The sequence below is a fragment of the Balaenoptera ricei genome, chromosome 1, assembly GCF_028023285.1.
Source record: "Balaenoptera ricei isolate mBalRic1 chromosome 1, mBalRic1.hap2, whole genome shotgun sequence".
NCBI classification, from domain to species: Eukaryota; Metazoa; Chordata; class Mammalia; order Artiodactyla; family Balaenopteridae; genus Balaenoptera; species Balaenoptera ricei.
Genome location: NC_082639.1, coordinates 116,817,722 through 116,836,897, shown reverse-complemented (window position 1 = coordinate 116,836,897; position 19,176 = coordinate 116,817,722). Strand labels below are relative to the sequence as shown.

Here is a 19,176-nt window from a genome sequence, read left to right as displayed (position 1 = left end):
TGAAGTTGCACCTAGAGACATTTAGGTTAAACAAGGAAAAAAGATCCTCTTGACTCTGAGGTGTTATTAGCCTCTAGATTCTCTTAAGGGTCAGGAGGAAGGTCTTCAATAATAGGACAAATCTCATCTTCTTAAGGTGGAAAATGAGCAATTCTGCTGGGAACACTCATATATACATCCATTTTTTCATTCATGTATTCATTCGTTCAACAATTATTGGGGTTCTAGCCTATGCCAGGCCTTATCGGGGATATGAAGATTATTAATACATGGTCTCTTTGCTCAAAAAGTACCTAGTCCTGTAGGGGAGGTAAAACATGGATAGGAGCCATGATAATTCAGAAAGCCAGTGATATGTGCTTTTAGAGAAATGCAAATAGGGCTCTTTGGGAGGATCACTTGCCAGCCTCCCACAGCCCTGGATCATTTCTGGGGTGGAGGTTGGTGGTGATGCCATGGTGAGCTGAGGCTACGTGTCTCAGGGATCCTCTCCCCTGATCTGCTGCGGGGAGTGGGGCTGCTGGTTGGTGGGGGTGGGATTGCTCCTCCAGAAGAAGGAGTAGTCACTGGCTCTGTGGTCAGAGGTCAAGTTTCAGTGGGGAGGTGAAGGGGCTATTCCTCTTCTGCCTGGAGTGGGGGTGGGCAAAGAAGTCTGAGTCAGGGTGAGAACCAGGGATTGGGTGGGGACAGATCAACATCACTGGGAGAGGGTAGGTGGGGAGTGGGTCATACAATCATCTCCCCAAACACTGGGGCTGCCATACCATTTCGCCCCGCTGTGGACAGGGCCTGAACTTTGAGTTGTGTTTCCATGAGAGAAATGTAGCTCGGTGCGGGGCTGAACCATCACAGTGATGATGACGACGATGATTCACCATTTTTCTGTTAGTCACTCTGCTGAGAGCTTTACCTGTATATTGTATTTGTTCTTCCATTATTTCAAAAAATATTTATTGAGAACCTATTCAGGGCAAGGCATCTACTGGGTGTTGGAGGATACAGAAGTCAACAAAACAAGTACAGTCTGTGCCCTCCTGGGAGGAGCTAGAAGAGCAGAGGGCCAATTATAATGTGATTTGTGGCCTGCTAAGGGGAGTCTAGATGAGAACCCAGAGGAGGGGACTTAACCCAGCCTCACGGGGAGGGGCATCAGTGAAGATTTCTGGAAGGTCTGAACGGAGGATTTAAGGATAATTAGAAGCATAAGGGAGAGGCCAGTAGTGTTGAAGAGGACAGCAGTCTCTGGGTCTCCGCCGATCTGCAGCATGGGTGTGGGCTGGAGGTGGGAATGTGCAGGGCTGGACAGTAGAATGGGTGTGTTTAGAGGCTGGAGGGGTGGGTGCTGAGAAATGCACATCATCAGAGGGCCTTCAATGTCAATGAATAATTTTGGACCTTTCATTAAGTGCAGGGGAAGACATATTGAAGGATTTTAAGCAGGGGGATGAGGAGATGAGAGTTGGGTTTTAATTTAGCTGATTTCCTTAGGCTGCAGGGTAGAGAATGGCCTAGGGTTAGAGAAGACTGGTGAGTGAGGCAGGCCAACTCCAGGAGGTTACTGCAGCAGTCACAGCAGAAGCAAGAGCGGCCTGGGGAAGGAGGGCCAGTGGCGATGGAAAGAAGAGACTGGATTTCAATATTGTTTAGTACTCTGACTGTGCAGAGTTGAAGAAGGGGGCGAGGGATCCAGAAAGAGGGACTTCAGGATTCAGCCACTAAGCAAATGATGTCTGTGGCTAGGATGGGAAATCCAGGAGAAGGGGCTTGACCACCACCACAGAATATTATTCTCTCCTATTTTACAGATGAGGAAACTGAGGCTAAGAGAGCAAAAGTAACTTGTAGAACCTACCTAGCAGGTGGCTGAACTGGGACTTAAAACTTGTGGCAGAAGAAGTCCAAGCTAATTGCTCACCCCATCGTGGATCTCCCTGGCTTGGTGGCTGACCCTGGGGAAGGCTTCGGCCTGCAGCCAGCATGAACTGTGGTTTTTCTGTAGGTGGAGGCCAGGGCCACAGTGAGGAAGGGAGGGGTCTGGCTTAGGAAGAAGTGCAGGAAGTTCAGCTCTGCACCAGCCACCCCTCCAAGGCAAACGGAGATCTGGCAGCCACAGAAAGGAACTGAGAGACCCTGAGGCCCAGCCCCTGATCTTGCAACTTGGGGTTTCTGTCCTGAAGGCCCCCTGACTTTTTGGAGCCCTCTGACAGCCTACCATTTCCCTCCAGCCATAAAAACTACCACAGCCCCCAGGACGGTATCTGAGAGCTGTATTTTCAAGGCACTTCCATATCTATTAATTCCAGGGAGACTTGTCACCTCTTGGGAAGGCTTGAATATTTTTATACCCTTTGGGGAGAAGAGAGAAACTGAGACCGAGAGACTGAAAGTGATGGGCCATGGTCCCAGGGATCTTGAGAGTAGAAAGCACACCCTATGTGTCTTTAGATGGCTCATGGTTCTCAGAACATTAGTAGCAGGCCCAAGAGGAGCTCAGCCCAAGTTCATGGTTTTGAATTGGTTCTGCATGTACTAGAATCCAGGTCTCTGGACTCCTGGTCAGTCGCCGGGTGTTGAAAATACCCATGGCAAGCATCCCTGGGGATGGGCTGACTGTAGGCCCCATCCTGTATTTTCCCCCAACCCAGCTACCCTCTAAGACTTCGAGCATTGGAATCCCCTGGGGTACTGGTTAGAAATGCAGATTCTAGTTAGTCCTATTAGACCTATTAGGCCGGGAATCTGTGGTGGAGGTGATGGGGGTGGTGTCTTGAATTTGCATTTCAAACTGGCTTCCCCCATAATTCTTAGGCAGCAACACTGTCCTAGGGGGTTTGGAGAAAGAAGTTTCTCCAACAAGAAAACTGAGGTCTGAGCCAGCCCTGGCTGTGCCTTGAACGGGAGTTGTCCCCACCCCCCCACGCTGTACTGTTTGGCGACTGTGGCTGGGTTGCCGGGGGAACCAGGCTGTGTAACTTCCTGGCTTGGGTGGTTTTCCCCTCCTTGGCCTTATCTCAGCATCCGCCACCCAGTCCAGGGCCGTGCTGGTCACGTAGGAGGGGAAGCTGGTGCCAGGTGTGTGGAGACGTGTGCAGGGCACCAGGGCGACACTGGCCCAAGGACCTGGGGCGGTCAGGAGGGTGATGAGATTTTGAAGAAGAAGTAGGGGAGGCTGCAGATTTGTGGATGACTTTCTCCTTGGCCTGAGGGTTATCTGCCCAGTGGGAATGTGGCCAGGTAGGGAGGCTGAGGAAATGCGGATGTATGACCAGCATGGGGCTCTCTCTGTCACGGCTCTGGAGGTTCATCTCCTCATGCACGCCTCCTCCCGTGGGTGGGGGCACCAGTATCAGAGGGTGATGTTGCCCTTCTGGCCTGTGCCCTCTCGTCTTTCCCTCCTTCCCCCATCTAGACGCAGGGCCTCCGGCCAGACACAAGCCTCACCGGGTAGTCCCCACTTCCACTCCCACCCTAACCATCTTCCTCCCCCGGTTCCACTCCACCCCAACTCTTTCCCTCGTGCTCACAATCTCTCTCCTTGGCCCCAGATTTCTTCTTGTTCCTCAAACTCTCTTCCCCATCCCTGTCCCTTGCCTAGTCTCTCAGGTTGTAGCAGGAAGGCTCTACAGTTTTGAAGAATGGGAAAGAGAAAGAGAGTTTGGAAGAAAGCAGGAAGGCAGCAAATTCCTGGAGGAAAATAATTCATGCATTTAAGTATTTATTTATGTTTTAAGCCATACTTTGTTTTAGAGAGACTTGAGGCAATTTTGATAGTTCAAGTATTCCAGGAAGAAGGGGGTTGTGAAACAGTCTCTCAGGCATCCTTTGCAACTTAGAGGATTTACAGTCTGATTCCTGGTCGTGTTTATACGACACTGAGGACAAAAGACATTCTCCCCCCCCCCCCCCCCCCCAGTATCTCCCTGCTCTGTGGGAAGGAACAGGGAAGAAAACCACCAGGCACTATGCAAACTGATTTTCCAGCCTGGTCTGCTCTTCCCAGTGCCTCTCTTTTGGGCTATTACCCACCGACACAGATGAGGAAACAAGGCCCAGGTGGTTAGGCGGTTCACCTAAGGTCTCTCAGCTATAAGTAACGGCGCCAGGGGTCAAAGTCTGTTGGTCTGGCTCCAAAATCAGTCACTACTTTCCTTCTTCACTGCGCTGCCCCAGGAGCACAAGTCCTGGGAGAGCACCTTCCAGGCTGCCTTAGATAGAATTGTGGGCTCTGAACAGTCTAGGAAACGATGATTTACTGAGACCTGACGGGCATCCTAGAGTTCCCATCATGGGCAGGTGTCACCCCTAAGATGGGAGTAGAAGCTGCCCAAGGAGGTGGGTCCAGAGGAAGGAGCTGGGGCCTCTAACCTGGAGAACTGCCAGGATGTGTATATACAGCAAAGGGGTTCAGAGAAAACAGGAGTGCAGTAGACCACCACTAACCCACAGATCCATGCACTTAACACAAAGTCTTCTATGGGAATGTGGAAGCCCCATCTTTTTGCCCATTGTCCATGTGGGGCCCTGCTCCCCCCATGCCACATCCAGACTCCACAACTCTGATCCCTGTTCCTAAATGCATATCAGAGAGAGAGGGAGAGAGAGAGAAAGGGAATCAGAGTCTCCTTTCTCATGCTCTTAGGAGACATGCTCTAGTGAGAGGCCAGAGTTTTCACTTTAACCAAATGGCTCCTCTGGGTCCTGTCTCCCAGGCTCCTCCCATTTAAATGTGCTTGTTCATCACAGAGTCAAAATTCCTATCCCTCCTGCCTCAGCCAATGTGGGGAGCATCTCAGGAGAACAGTAGGGTGAGGCCTGCCTGACACAGCGCCCCAAGGCCCGGTAGGGTGAGGAGGAGCTGCGGGACCCAGCCCAGCCCCTGGGCTCTGCTCCAGCTCCGAGGCACCCAGCAACTCTCCGGGATCTGGGCTCCTGGCTCCTGGCCCAGCAATCCTGGGTTTACTCTGAGACTTCTCTGGGAGTGGCGACTTGGTAGGAAGGGTCAGACAGCCGGAGGTGGAGTTAGGGTTAGGCAGATAATCTGGACCTGCCCTCTTCCTCAGGCGGCAGCAGCCAGCCTCTTAAACTTCCCCCGTTGTTCTCATCCCTCGGCTTGCTAGGCAATGAGAATGCTGAAAATGGGGCAGAGCACAGGAGGAGAGTGAAATGAGAGCTTAAGGATTGGGCTAGAAGGAGGAAGCCCCCAAAGATGCACAGCAAGTAGAAAAGACAGGAAGACAAGGAAGGGCACAGGGGAGAAGGTGGAACAGGACGGTGAGGGGAGGAGTGGGCTGAGCCTGGCTGAGGTCGGGAGGTGAGAGCAAGGGCAATCCGCCCCACACCCATCGGACACGGCTGGGCAATTGAGCCAATTGCTGAGAAGGGAAAGGTTGCCTCCCCACTTCTCAGAGGTGGAACTGGGTTTTGTGAGGCCTGAAGCTTATACAATTTTGGAAGCTCCTTTTAAGAAAAACAAAACAAAATTAATTACAGGAGTAAACATTTAACTAGAATAATGTCGCAACAAATTATACATTAAAAAAAAAATCTGGCAGGGATTTCCCTGGTGGTCCAGTGGTTAAGACTCCGTGCTTCCACTGCAGGGGTCAAGGGTTCCATCCCTGGTTGGGAAACTAAGATCCCACGTGCCGTGCGGTGTGGCAAAAAAATTAAAAAAATAAAAATCTGGCAAATACTATAAACATCATAACATCTGGAAGAGTGACATAAGATTCATATGAATTCACTGCCTGAAACAAGTCTAAAATAGTTTTCGCCCTTACCTTTTTTTTGGCAGCTTATTCTTTGTCTCTTCACATGATAAAGATTTTATAATATTACCTTATATGGAGAACAGAACAATAATTCAGTTTTTTTACTCTGGCATGATTTTGATCAACACTTTTATTATTGATAGATTAGAATGTTTCATTTCACAGCTTCTTGTTGTATCAATTTTTTGATTGTTGTCAAATTTGCGAAAAATCTCTGAAATTTCTCTCTTATATGAGTTGTAGAATTTCAGGAGATTGTCCAGTAATTAATCTTTTTTTTTTTTTTTTTTAATTTAGACTGTGCCCGGTCTTATTTGCGGCACACGGGATCTTCGTTGCGCCATGCGGACTCTTAGTTGCGGCTTGCACGTGGGATCTAGTTGCCTGACCAGGGATTGAAACTGGGCCCCCTGCATTGGGAGTACAGAGTCTTACCCCCTGGACCACCAGGGAAGTCCTTCAGTAATTAATCATAAGTGTTCTTTGAGTTCATGACACTCATTTACCCGATTGTCATAAGTCCTCATTTTAGTGTACTAATGTGAGTTTTATGCAATCTCCATCAGTGTCAATCTTTTATATCAAATCAACAAGAAATTTAATATTTCCCCAATGTATTCATACAATTTTCTTCCCCTTGTTAGTTGGATTATTAAACAATCCAAGTGCTTGTTTATTCTGTTCAAAATTTGTCTGTTCCTCTTATTGAATTACCTTTTCTGGTAATCTGAAAATTTTTGTGTCAATTTGCTTCTCAATTTCAAAATAATTTCTACTGATTCATGGTTCATTTTTATTATTTGTGTTTCATAAACCCATTAATATCTTTTATTGAAATATAATTTTTTTTAAACATCTTTATTGAAGTATAATTGCCTTACAATGGTGTGTTAGCTTCTGCTTTATAACAAAGTTAATCAGTTATACATATACAATATGTTCCCATATCTCTTCCCTCTTGCATCTCCCTCCCTCCCACCCTCCCCATCCCACCCCTCTAGGTGGTCACAAAGCACCGAGCTGATCTCCCTGTGCTATGCGGCTGCTTCCCACTAGCTATCTATTTTACATTTGGTAGTGTATATATGTCCATGACACTCTCTCACTCTGTCACATCTCACCCCACCCCCTCCCCATATCCTCAAGTCCATTCTCTAGTAGGTCTGTGTCTTTATTCCCGTCTTGCCACTAGGTTCTTCATGGCTTTTTTTTCCCCTTAGATTCCGTATATATGTGTTAGCATACTGTATTTGTTTTTCTCTTTCTGACTTACTTCACTCTGTATGACAGACTCTAACTCCATCCGAAATATAATTGACATATAACATTGTATTAGTTTCAGGTGTACAATACAATGATTCAATATTTGTATATATTGTGAAATGATCACCACAATAATTTATCACCACACAGTGTTTTTCTTATGATGAAAACTTTTAAGATCTACTCTCTTAGCAACTTTCAAATATACAATACAGTATTACTAACTACAGTCACCATGCTGTGCATTATATCCCTAGGACTTTTAAATTTAATTTAATTTAATTTATTTTTTATTTTTTTTATATTTTGGCCGTGCTGCATGGCATATGGCATCTTAGTTCCCCATCCAGGGATTGAACCTGCACCCCCTGCAGTGGAAGCGTGGAGTCTTAACCACCAGACTGCCAGGGAAGTCCCGGGACTTATTTATTTTAAAACTAGAAATTTGTACTTTTTGACCCCCTGCCCTGCCTCTGGCAATCACCAGTATGTTCTCTGTACCTATGAGTTCTTTTTGTAGCTTCCACATATAAGTGATATCACACAGTATTTGTCTTTCTCTATTTGACTTATTTTACTTACCATAATGCCCTCAAGGGCCATCCATGTTGTTGCAAATAGAAAGATTTCAGTCTTTTTCATAACTAAATAATATTCCATTGTATATATACACCACATTTCCTTTATCCATTGATGGACATTTAGATTCCTTCCATGTCTTGGTTATTGCTGCGGTGAATATGGGGTGCATATATCTTTTTGAGTAGTGTTTTTGTTTCTTTTGAATAAATACCCGGAAGTGGAATTGCTGGATCATATGGTAGTTCTATTTTTAATTTTTTTTTAATAAATTTATTTCATTTATTTTATTTTTGGCTGCATTGGGTCTTCGTTGCTGCGTGCGGGCTTTCTCTATTTGCTGCGAGCGGGGGCTACTCTTGGTTGAGGTGCGTGGGCTTCTCATCATGGTGGCTTCTCTTGTTGCAGAGCACGGGCTCTAGGCGCACGGGCTTCAGTAGTTGTGGCTCGTGGGCTCCAGAGCACAGGCTCAGTAGTTGTGGCGCACGGGCTTAGTTGCTCCGCGGCATGTGGGATCTTCCCGAACCAGGGCTCAAACCCGTGTCCCCTGCATTGGCAGGCGGATTCTTAACCACTGCGCCACCAGGGAAGCCCTATTTTTAATTTTTTGAGGAACCTTCATACTGTTTTCCATAGAGACTGCACCAGTTTACATTCCCACCAACAGTGCACAGGGATTCCCCTTTCTCCACATCCTCGCCAATACTTGTTATTTCCTGTCTTTCTGATAATAGCCATTCTAACAGTTATGAGGTGATAGCTCATTGTGGTTTTGATTTGCATTTTCCTGATGATTAGTGATGTTGAGCATCTTTTCATGTACCTGTTGGCTATATGTATGTCTTCTCTGGAAAAATCTCTATTCAGATCCTCTATCCATTTTTCAATTTTTTTTTTTTTTTGGCTGTTGAGTTGTATGAGTTCTTTACACACTTTGAATATTTACCCTCATCAGATATATGATTTGCAAATATTTTCTCCCATTTGGTAGGTTGCTTTTTCCTTTTGTTGATGGTTTCCTTTGCTGTGTGGAATAAACCCGTTAATTTTTAAGTAAATTTTCTGTCCTTTAATACATACTTGTAAAGTTGACAGAAGAAGAAAATGTACTCTTTCTTTCTGGCTGCGTTGGGTCTTCATTGCTGTGTGCGGGTTTTCTCTGGTTATGGCGAGCAGGGTCTATTCTTCGTTGTGGAGCGCGGGCTTCTCATCATGGTGGCTTCTCTTGTTGTGGAGCACAGGCTCTACGTGTGCGGGCTTCAGTAGTTGTGGCTTGTGGGCTCTAGGTGCGCAGGCTTCAGTAGTTGTGGCACACGGGCTCGGTAGTTGTGGCTCGCGGGCTCTAGAGTGCAGGCTCAGTAGTTGTGGCTCACAGGCTTTGTTGCTCCGCGGCATGTGGGATCTTCCCAGACCAGGGCTCGAACCCGTGTCTCCTGAATTGGCAGGTGGATTCTTAACCACTGCGCCATCAGGGAAGTCCATATTATTTAAATTTTTAGAGACACTTTCCAAAAAGCAGTTTAGAAAGGCATATGTAAGTTGTTTCAACTTTTTGAGAATATATTATAGATCATTAAAATATCACTGTTATGTAGCAAGGTGTGGGAGGCAGAACAGTGCACCACCTCCCCTCCTGTGACTGTCCACCTCTTAATTCCCAGAACTGTGAATATTTACCTACAGGCAAAAGGGACTCTGCAGATATGGTTCGATTAGGGACCCTGAGATGGGGAGATCATCTTGGATTATCCAGGTGGACCCAACCTAATCACAAGTCTAAAACTCAGGGAATCTTTCCCAGAAAGAGATGCAACTAGGGTGGAGTGCTCAGAGAGATGCAATGTTACTGTTTTTTTTTTTTTTTTAATTTTAAAATATATTTATTTATTTAGCTGTACCGGGTTTTAGTTGCGGCATGAGGGATCTTTGTTGCCGCAAGCGGGATCTTTGTTGCAGCATGGGAGATCTATATCCCTGATCAGGATGTAACCCAGGCCCCCTGCATTGGGAGAGTGGAGTCTTAACCACTGGACCACCAGGGAAATCCCACAATGTTACTGGCTTTAAAGATGGAGGAAGGGGGTCATGAGCCAAGGAACATGAGTGGCCTCTAGAAACTAGATAAAGGATTCAGCCTAGAGCCTTAGTAAGGAATGCAACCCTGCCGACACCTGGTTTTTACCCAGTAAGACCCTTGTTGAACTCCAGAATTGTAAGATAATAACTTTATGTTGTTTTAAACCACTAAGTTTGTGGTAAGTTGCTGCAGCAGTGGTAGAAAACTAATACACAAGGCTTAAGTAGTTTTTAAATGGAAAGACCATCTCATTATACCTAGAAAAATCCAAGTAAGCATGTGTGTTTAAAATTATCTAGGAGAAGAAGTCAAAAAGAAAACCTATCACTGTTGGAAAAACAGAAGAAGTCAATGAGTTTAGGTCCTTTGAAGGCAGCTTTTTTTCTCTGATGAATGCATACTGTGTTTATAATTACATATGTTACATCACTGGGTCTCTTCCAGGCCAGAGAGAACTTCAGTTTGAACAGGTCTTGATGAGAACAGAATACTCACTTACAGTTTTACATAACAGAGGCTTAGAATCTTTTCACAGAGGGACTTCTGGCTTTGTTCATTTCAAACCTTGTTTTTCCTCCACTGTGCAAATACCCTTGGTGTGAGCGTCGTAGCACATATTCCCATGGAGATTACGGCCAGTCTTTCCTATCCTGACATCAGGTGAGGTGGCATAGTGGCTTGGTGGAAGGAGTGTTCCAGGCAGCTGTTCCTCCACCTGGACAGCTGGCAGTAACTTAACTATCTGTGTAAGTGGTGGAGAACCACACAAACCTGTTTCATTAAATCCAAAGTAACATGTATCCTTAACTCAGCTTACTTTCTTTTTCGGCCGTGCCGCGCAGCATGCAGGATCTTAGTTCCCTGACCAGGAATCAAACCTGTGCCTCGTGCAGTAGAAGCGCGGAGTCCTAACCACTGGACCACCAGGGAATTCCCTCAACTTACTTTTTCAAGGGGCTCATGCAAATGGGAGGCCTGAAGCTTAAGCACTGATAGCTTTGAGGTAAATTCAAACAAAAGCCTGGGAAGCAATTCCCTTACCCTGCATTTGGTCATCCCCCTCCTTTCTGCCTCAACCTCACACCTTTCCTTCAGAGAGGCAGCCTGAGTTGAGAAAAGAACACTAACTTTTGAGTTTGGACAGTTATCTCTCTTGGTCTCAGTTTCTTCTTTGGTGATGCGGATAATAACTACCCCATAGAGTTGTGGCTGTGAGAACTGGGTGGAAAACATAAGGGAAGCATCCAATCCACAGGGGACTGGTTACTTCATCTTCCCTCCTCTCTGGGCTGCAACGAAGAGGCTGGGGAAGGAAGGGTGCCAGGAACAGAAAAGCCCTTCCCTCATTCTCAAGCCGGGAGGATCGTGCCAGCACCTGTAGGGTAGCTACCCTGGCTTCTCCCTCCCTCTGATCCCACCTCCAACACTTTCTGCCCGCCCCACCCCCTAACTTGTCCTTCTGAGGATCCCAAAGGAGATAAGGCTGGAAAATCCAGGGAAGGAATGTGAAGCTTGCCGGAGTTAAGCCCTTTTAAAAACAACTGGAGGTGACCTGGTCTCCCTTCCCCCACTCCCCTGGAGCTTGTAAACAGCCCTCAACCACCCTAGCTCTGCAGCCGATCCTTCAGCCCTGAGTATGTCAGAGGAGGCAGTGACCGGCTTTACAACACAAAAGTCAGGTTGGAGTAAGCCCCAGAAAGGTGGGCTGTGGAGGGAGGTTTGGGTGTGGGAAAGTAGCTCAGAACTGCAGTCACCACTTCTTTTTGGTCTAAGAGTTCAGTTTATCAGCACTGGAGGAAAAACCAAAAGGACTTGGTCTTGTGGGAAGGCTTTGTGAGGCTTGGAGCAGGCACAGCTGTGGGGTAAGTCCAATCTTGTCCCTGCAGGTTGGGAGGTATAGGTGCCAAACCAAATTGGGAAAATCATAAAACTCCTAAAAAGCTTTCCAGAACAGTACATACAAACTGGGAAGCATTAAAAGGCAGGTTCCCTAAAACCAGGTCCATAGATTTCGATTTAGTAGGGTCTACATTTCATTTTTAATAAACTCTCCTAGGCGATTCGGAGCTGGAGGTCTGAGGCCCACATTTTAAGGAACTGCTCCTGAAACTACATACACATCCTCACGGCTGGAAGTTCCTTCTTTGGTCTAACCAGACTCTCTGCTGCTGTGAAACTTGTTTCGTCTGATCCTGCTTGCTTCTCTGCAGACTAAATTCTCATCAGGGTTTGGCTTGGCCCCTCACAGGCACTGGGGCAACGGTTACCATGGTAACCTAGATGGGGTGTAGGGGAAAAACCGTGACCCTGGGCCTGGCTCCTGGAGTGGCCAGCAAGTCAGACCCCCTTGGGCCCATGCTAGGACCTTGACGGTTTGGGTCCTGACCCAAGAGTTCAGCCAAAGCAAAGTGAAGAGCGGGGCGCGCCAGGGCGGGTCAGTCTTTCAGAGCCAGTTCCCGCTCGAGCGCCGGCGGGAATGGTCAGAGGGTGGGGCTCGTGTTCCTAAAGCCACAGCGCGCCGCGTCGACCAGCCAGAGCGGATCAGAGCGGAGGGGCGGGGCCGGGGCCGGGTGGGGGCGGGGCCCGGGCCGGAGAATGCGGGCTCTTGGTTACTATGGTAACGCGTCAACACCTAGCGTCGGTGGTGCAGTGGGTGGCGGAAGCGGTGGAGGCGCGTAGCTAAAGAGTGCGGCTGAGATGGTGAGGTCCCGGGTGTGGAGGAGAACCTCGGATGGGGGCCTCATGTGTCCTCAATTGGGTTGGGGTTCTAATCTGGGAAAGTGGGCATCTGGGAGACAGACAGAAGTTGGGTCTGGGGTCAGGAAGGCCCAGGAGCGGGGATGACACCCCTGGAAGAGGCAAGGGAAGTCCTGAGGGGGGTCCGAAAGAAAAATTAGGGGTGGAGTCGATAGCGATTGGAAATGTGATCCGGTGCTGAGCAGAGGCAGTAGGGAGAAGGGCTGTCCCAACTTTCTTCCCCCTCCTATCGGTCTGGGGCCTCCATGGGCTGGGGATTGTGGGATGTGATGTGGGAAAACCATCGGTGAGGAGGCCAGATAACAGGTCATGGTACGCGTTCTGCCTCTGACCAGCAGGGTGACAATGTGTAAGTCACCTAATGTCCTGAGCCTAAGTTTTGTCTTCTGTTACTGGGGCTCTGGGTCACTCGTAGGTACTCAACAAACATTCGCAAATGAATGAATGAATGAATGAAGAGGGTACCAGATTTGAAAGTCCCTGGAGAGGGATTGGGACTGTCTAGCAGGCCTGGGGTTCACCAGGATGGAGAGGACAAGGGTCATGAGGGTTGAAAGGGCAGCGGGCCTGGGAGGAGGTATGAAGGAGATGTCTGGGATCCCATGAGGACGGTGTGGTCCCTGAGGAATAAGTGAGAGGGGCAGAGGATAGGTGTTGGAGCCTTGGGTTACTGGAAATAACCTTAGAATTTCTGGGTGCACACCCGGTGGCAAAGGAGTCTGTGATGTACCTGTGGACACACTTCATGCTCAGAGGTCACACTGCTTTTCTGGGGCTCAGTGGTTTAACTTCAGGGTCCCCAAGTCAAGATTTCAAGAAGAGCCTTGTTAGTTATAAAAGAAACAAATCTCCCACAAAGAGCACTTACGCATTTTACGATGCATATTTATCTCCAGCTCTCCTGGGTGATTTACAGGCCCAGTGCTGTGTGTCTGTCTCTGAGGGCCTAGCATCACACTTGGCATCTAAGGGCACACAGTAGACGTTAGTTCTCTTTTTCTCCTGTTTCAAAAATGTCATATTTCTGAGTCCAAATTAATCAGTGAGTTGCACCTGGGCTAGACTTGTGGGCTTTGGCTCATGCAAATCAGGGATTCCCCACCCAAGGGCCACTCAGGAAGGGGTTTTGGTCTGTTGACTGAGCCCTTCTGAAGTCCCTTGGACAGGACTGGGCATATGGGCACCTTTGAGAAGCAATGGGTCAAGTTAATGATCTCTGCCCTTCTGTGAGACCAAGAGTGTGTGTGTGTGTGTGTGTGTGTGTGTGTGTGTATGGTGCTACTAGTTTTTGAGAGTGTTTGGAGGAGTGGGGAGGGGTGATAGTTGGGGGGAGGGTCACAATTAGGCAGGATTCTTACAAAAACAATGAATAACATCCCCCAGAAGGAGGGACAGGGCCTCAGTACTGAGTAGGATGTCATCTTCAAGTGGTACTCCACAGATGGCCAACCTAGTCTTATTTGAGGAAAGAGGTGACCCAAATGTATCACTCAGTGGAAGGTAAGGTGCCTGGTTCATGGGCATCCCCACCTTCTTAGTAACCAAAGTCTACAGAAAGGAGGTAGAATCAGGCTAAGAGCTCAAAGCCTGAATTTGCCAGCCTGTGGTGAACCTATATGCAAAAGAGACACCAGATCCCAGGGTGGAGAGGACATCCAGGAAAGGACAAGCCTTTGTCTTTGTTCAGTTGACAGGTGTTACAGTTACATCATGGAAACTCCACACTGCCCTGTTCCAGCCCTGTTCGAGACCTGTCTTGTCGGATTTGAGCTGAACATACCGGGTCTCGGGACATCGGGCACTGCAGCTTTTTAAGGGCTGCACTCTCTGTGTTCAGAGTCAGGGCACCGGGTCCACTGCTTTGTTCTGTAGTCAAATAAAAATAGTTGCCCCCTCCCCCTGCCCCAGTCATAAAGAGAGTTACCTACTGAGTGCAGAACGTTATTCAATACAAGGAACACCTTAAGATGCTAATACTCACCTGAAATTACTGTTAAACATTCTTGTGAACTTTCTTTTAGTAACACATTCTGGGTGCATACCCTTCATATGAACATTTTTACTGCTGTACTTGCATGTTTCTTATAATCTGCTTTCTTTAACACTTAATATGGGGACTTCCCTGGTGGTCCAGTGGTTAAGAATCGGTCTTGCAATGCAGGGGATGCCGGTTCAATCCCTGGTTGGGGAACTAAGATCCCACATGCCGCGGGGTAGCTAAGCCCACGCGCCACAATTAGTGAGCCCGCGTGCCACAAGGAAAGATCCCACATGCGGCAACTAAGACCCGACGCAGCCAGTAAATAAATATTAAACAAAAAAAGAATTGAAAGCAGGGACTAGAACATATATATATATATATATATAAATAAATAAACTTAATATGTTAGGGAGATCATCCTGTATCTACAATGGAGTGAAAATCATCTTCTGAATGACCAGCTAATCTTTCTGCATCAGTCTCTCCCAGAGCCCCCAGCAATGGCTGAATTCTTGTAAACCTGGGATAGAATGGTATTTGAAGAGACAGGGAGTCAGCTAGGTCACCAAAAGGAAAATATCAAGGCAGAGCTGGCATCTTTTTCTGTCCCAGTCCTCATCTTTGCCAATCATCCTTGTCTCCTCAGCGGTCTTTCCTTACCTTCAAGAGCTGCCTTGGGACTTCCTTGGTGGCGCAGTGGTTGAGAATCCGCCTGCCAATGCAGGGGACACGGGTTTGAGCCCTGGTCCGGGAAGATCCCACATGCCGCAGAGCAACTAAGCCCGTGCGCCGCAACTACTGAGCCTGTGCTCTAGAGCCCACGAGCCACAACTACTGAAGCCCGCGTACCTAGAGCCCGTGCTCCACAGCAAGAGAAGCCACTGCAATGAGAAGCCCGTGCACCGCAAGGAAGAGTAGCCCCTGCTCGCCACAACTAGAGAAAGCCCGCGTGCAGCAGCGAAGACCCAGCGCAGCCAAAAATAAAAAAAAAAAAAAAAAAAAAAAAAAAAAAAAAAGCTGCCTTCCCCCAGGGAAGACTAGCCGGCTTCTCTCTAGGTATGGCTCAGCTTCTTGGGGATATTTATTTGGTCATGCAAGAAATAAAACCAGCCCTTCACCTCCTGAAAGAACCTCTTGGCTATTGCCTCTAGCCCAGAGGGATCTAACTTTCCATTTCTGCTTGGTCCTTCATTTTTTCTAGTACTTTTACACAGTGACCTCCCTAATCCTTCTTGTTGCTTTTGGCAAGACTGGTTATTCTAACCCTGGTGTAAGGCTTGTGGCTTCAAAGTCAGCATTTCCCCAATAAGGGTTTTCAGCCACCCAACCCCAGAGCTCAGGGCTTCCTTCTGTTCTGCCCAGTGGCCGCTTTTCTGTGGTCATCATCTGTTTTCCTTCCTATGTTCTGACTTCGAGGCTCAGGCAGTCGAGTATCTCTTGTGCGACTTCCTTTTGACCTGGGTATCAAGAGCATAGGAGAGAAGCGATGCAGTCCCGGCCCTGGAGGAACCTACAGTCTGGTGGACACCCAAGGCCAAGGGAAAAGCTTGCAGGAGCCCTTGAAAAGGAACAGGAAAACAAATGCAAAACAACAATAATGCTTTCCATCTGTGCTCCAAAGCCCTTTCTCATACATTATTTTCCACAGTGCAGAGCACATACGTGATATGGAAAATGTGGAGTGGTGGCATACTTGGGAAAGGCTTCCGTCTCAATCTGGTCTGCAGCCCCCAAGAGGTCGTCTTGTTTGGCTTCATTCATTCATTCTTCCCCAAATACATATCGAGCTCCTACTACGTGCCAGGCACCTTTCCCCTTAGCTGTCTACAGAATTCACACCATCTCTCATGTTCCATTGCCCTCCATCTTTTCTGGTTATTCCCAATGCTTTGCCTCAATCCCACCTATAGTGGTTTCTATTCATTTCCCTTATTCTCTTTTTGGTGGAAAGGGGAGCTGTTGGTTCCCAGTTACCATATAATAACCCTTCAGAGTCTGTTCTTAGGCATCCTTGGGGCTGCTGTATTTACTTTTTAATAAAGCCGAGCTTCTCTGCTCTACTGTATGGGTGCTGACTGAGGCTGTAAAGGGAGGCGCCCTCTGTAAGCCTGTTGCTGGCTGTGCCAGGCTGGGAGGGAAAGGGTGCACACAGCAGTGCTCGTTGTATGGAACAGAGCCAGCTGGAGAATAAGTGCCCGATTTAGTGTGAAAACCTGATACAGGTGGAACAGGTGCTGCCGGGGTGGGAGGGTGTCTGTGTGGTCATGGCAGACCAGAGGGAACTTTCAAAACGCGCTGTCCAGTGTTTAGTGACCTGGAATGCATCTCCCCGTTCACCCTGTCCTCCTGACAGCTGCTCATTCCCAGGCTTGGTAGACCCAACGTGTCCAGCCCATTCGCCCGAGGTGTCCCAGCTCAGAGAACTGCGGGAGATGTGGGCTCCTCCAGAGTGAGATTTGAATCAGCTTTAGATTAAGCCTGGAGCTGTCCTGCAGTCCTCATAGAAACTGCCTCCTGGAGATAGACTTCTCCTCTTGGGTGTGAGCTGAAGCTGGACTGACCTTGGGGAAAGGAGGTTGTATCAGTCAGGGTTCTTGGTTATAAGCAACAGAGCCAGAACTCGAATTTAAGGAGATGGGAATGTATGGAGAGGATTTTGGAGCGCGCACAGACTTCACACCGATGCTGGGCAAGTAGGCTTGGAAAATGAGAACAGAGGAGGCACTGCAGCCAGAACCTAGGCCTAAATCACAATCCAGAAATGGTCTGGCAAAGACCCTCGATGCACTGTTGCACCTCCAGCACTGGCAGCTTTATTGTGGGCAGTTGCCGCTGGTGCCCTTATCGGCATTGCCCCAGACACGGGGTGTGGCTGCCTTTGTCAGAAGGGGTTTCCATGTTCTCCTTCTTTCATCACTAGTTCCCTATTTATTGTCAGGCTTGGGGCATCTGATGGCTCAGCCTAGGGGTCCTTTGCCCAGGCTTGGAAGGCAAACATCTGGTGTTTTCAGCTTCTACATTCAGGGATGATCCTTGTCTCTCTCACCTCATTAGATGGGGAACTCCCCAAATCTAGAAAGTACTGGATGGTTAAAAACTGACTAATGCACATTAAAGGGGTCCTGGGAGTGAAAGAGCATCATGGTGTATGCTGTGAACCGGTCTGCCTAACTGTAGCTGGTAGCTGTTAATACACTGAAGTTTATCAGGCACCAACCACCCGCCAGCAGTGGGCAAAGTGCTTTTCCATCCTGAGTGTCCTCAGGTCCCCAGCACAACCTTGTGAGATGGTGGGGACATGAAGGAGGTCAAATAGTAGTGTCAGTTGTGAAGGGGGTTTGGCGCTCGGGCTGAGGAGGTTGGAGGTGAAGAGGACACTACATATCTGGGCAGGAAAGCCCACGTGGCCTCACAAGACTGTGCTTGTGGGAAACTAGGACCGAGCTGACACTGAGGTCATCCTCCTGCCATCCTGTGTCCTTTCTCCTTCCTTCTCTGCCGCACGGTGTCTTGGCCTTCTTTAGCCGGGGACCCTCAGGAGTCCTCCTCCTCACTGAGCTGGTGTGCCAGTCCCTGCTCCTGTGGGGTGTCCCCTACGTTTCAGGGCTTACCCAGGTGCTTTCCCACGTGCCCATCCAACGTCCCCCCAGCACGGGCTGGCGAAGTGTCTACCTTGCCCGGGGTCCAGATGGCACTCAGTACTGATGATCGCAATTCTCTGCCTCTCCCTGCAGCCGTTAAGCACAGCCGGCGTCCTGAGCTCCTCCTCTACCACTTCCAACAGGTCAAGGAACAGGCCTTGCTATCGGACCAAAGCCCTGAACTCCGAGGTGGATGAGAGCCTCTTCGGAGCTATCAAGGTAACCCTCACCCAGCCCCTCCAGGGAGCTGCCACTTGGAGGCAGTGACCCAAACTAGCATTGCTCAGGACAATGCTAGCTCTGGGCAGGCCACCCCCCTCCCAGGTGATTCTCAGACTGAAGACAGGGAGGGGTTCTGAGGCTCGAGTGCACGAGCTCGGACGCCTGGTGGGGCCCAAGCAAACAGGGCACCTGGCTTCCTCCACCATGAAATCCTTACGTCTTCACAGCATTTAAAAATCTGTCATAACGTTGAAGGGAGTCTCAGCTGCAGAGCACTCAATATTCGCTATTTGTTCAGCGAGCGCCCCGTGATGGAAATGTTTGAGGGCCACTGGCCCAAGCTTGCAGATACAGACCAACATAATTCCCCCTCCATCCGAGAATAGCATCAGAGTGAAAAAGCACAAAATCATCCTTCTTTCCCAGTTGCTCAGCTAAAACAGTTACTTTGCTTTGGGAAACAGGCAGGTGTTTATTTGCAAATGTCATCCCGTCCAAGAGGCTGATGACTAGAGAAGGGGAACCAGAGTGTAACTTGGAGTAACCTTGGTACACATGATGTTCAGGCAGTAAGAAGGAAGAGAGGCAAGGAGAGAAGGAGGATGAGACATGGAGAGAAGGGTGGTGAGAGATTGAGAGAGGAAAGGGACACTGCCTGTATGTTATCTATGAAAGTTGTTAGAGTAAATCCTAAGAGTTCTCAGCACAAGGAAAATGTTTTTCTCTATTTCTTTAATTTTGCATCTGTGTGAGATAATGGGTATTCCCTAAACTTACTGTGATTATCACTTCATGATGGATGTAAATCAAATCATTATGCTGTACACTTACACAGTGCTGTATGTCAACTATGTCTCAAGAAAACTGGAAGAAAAAAAAGAAAAG

At 48.1% G+C, this 19,176-nt stretch overlaps 1 protein-coding gene across 3 annotated transcripts in view; it reads left to right on the top strand.

Annotated features, from left to right (window-relative positions):
- Positions 1 to 11,311: 11,311 nt before the first annotated feature.
- CFAP45 (cilia and flagella associated protein 45) overlaps positions 11,312 to 19,176 on the top strand; it is a 28,556-nt gene continuing 20,691 nt past the window's right edge. For all 3 annotated transcript variants that reach the window (XM_059934407.1, XM_059934406.1, XM_059934416.1), the window contains exons 1-3: positions 11,312 to 11,369; positions 11,464 to 11,552; positions 18,163 to 18,288. In XM_059934407.1, the coding sequence (XP_059790390.1) occupies positions 11,327 to 11,369; positions 11,464 to 11,552; positions 18,163 to 18,288 (258 nt within the window). In that variant the 5' untranslated portion in view covers positions 11,312 to 11,326. The remainder of the gene's footprint in view (positions 11,370 to 11,463; positions 11,553 to 18,162; positions 18,289 to 19,176) is intronic.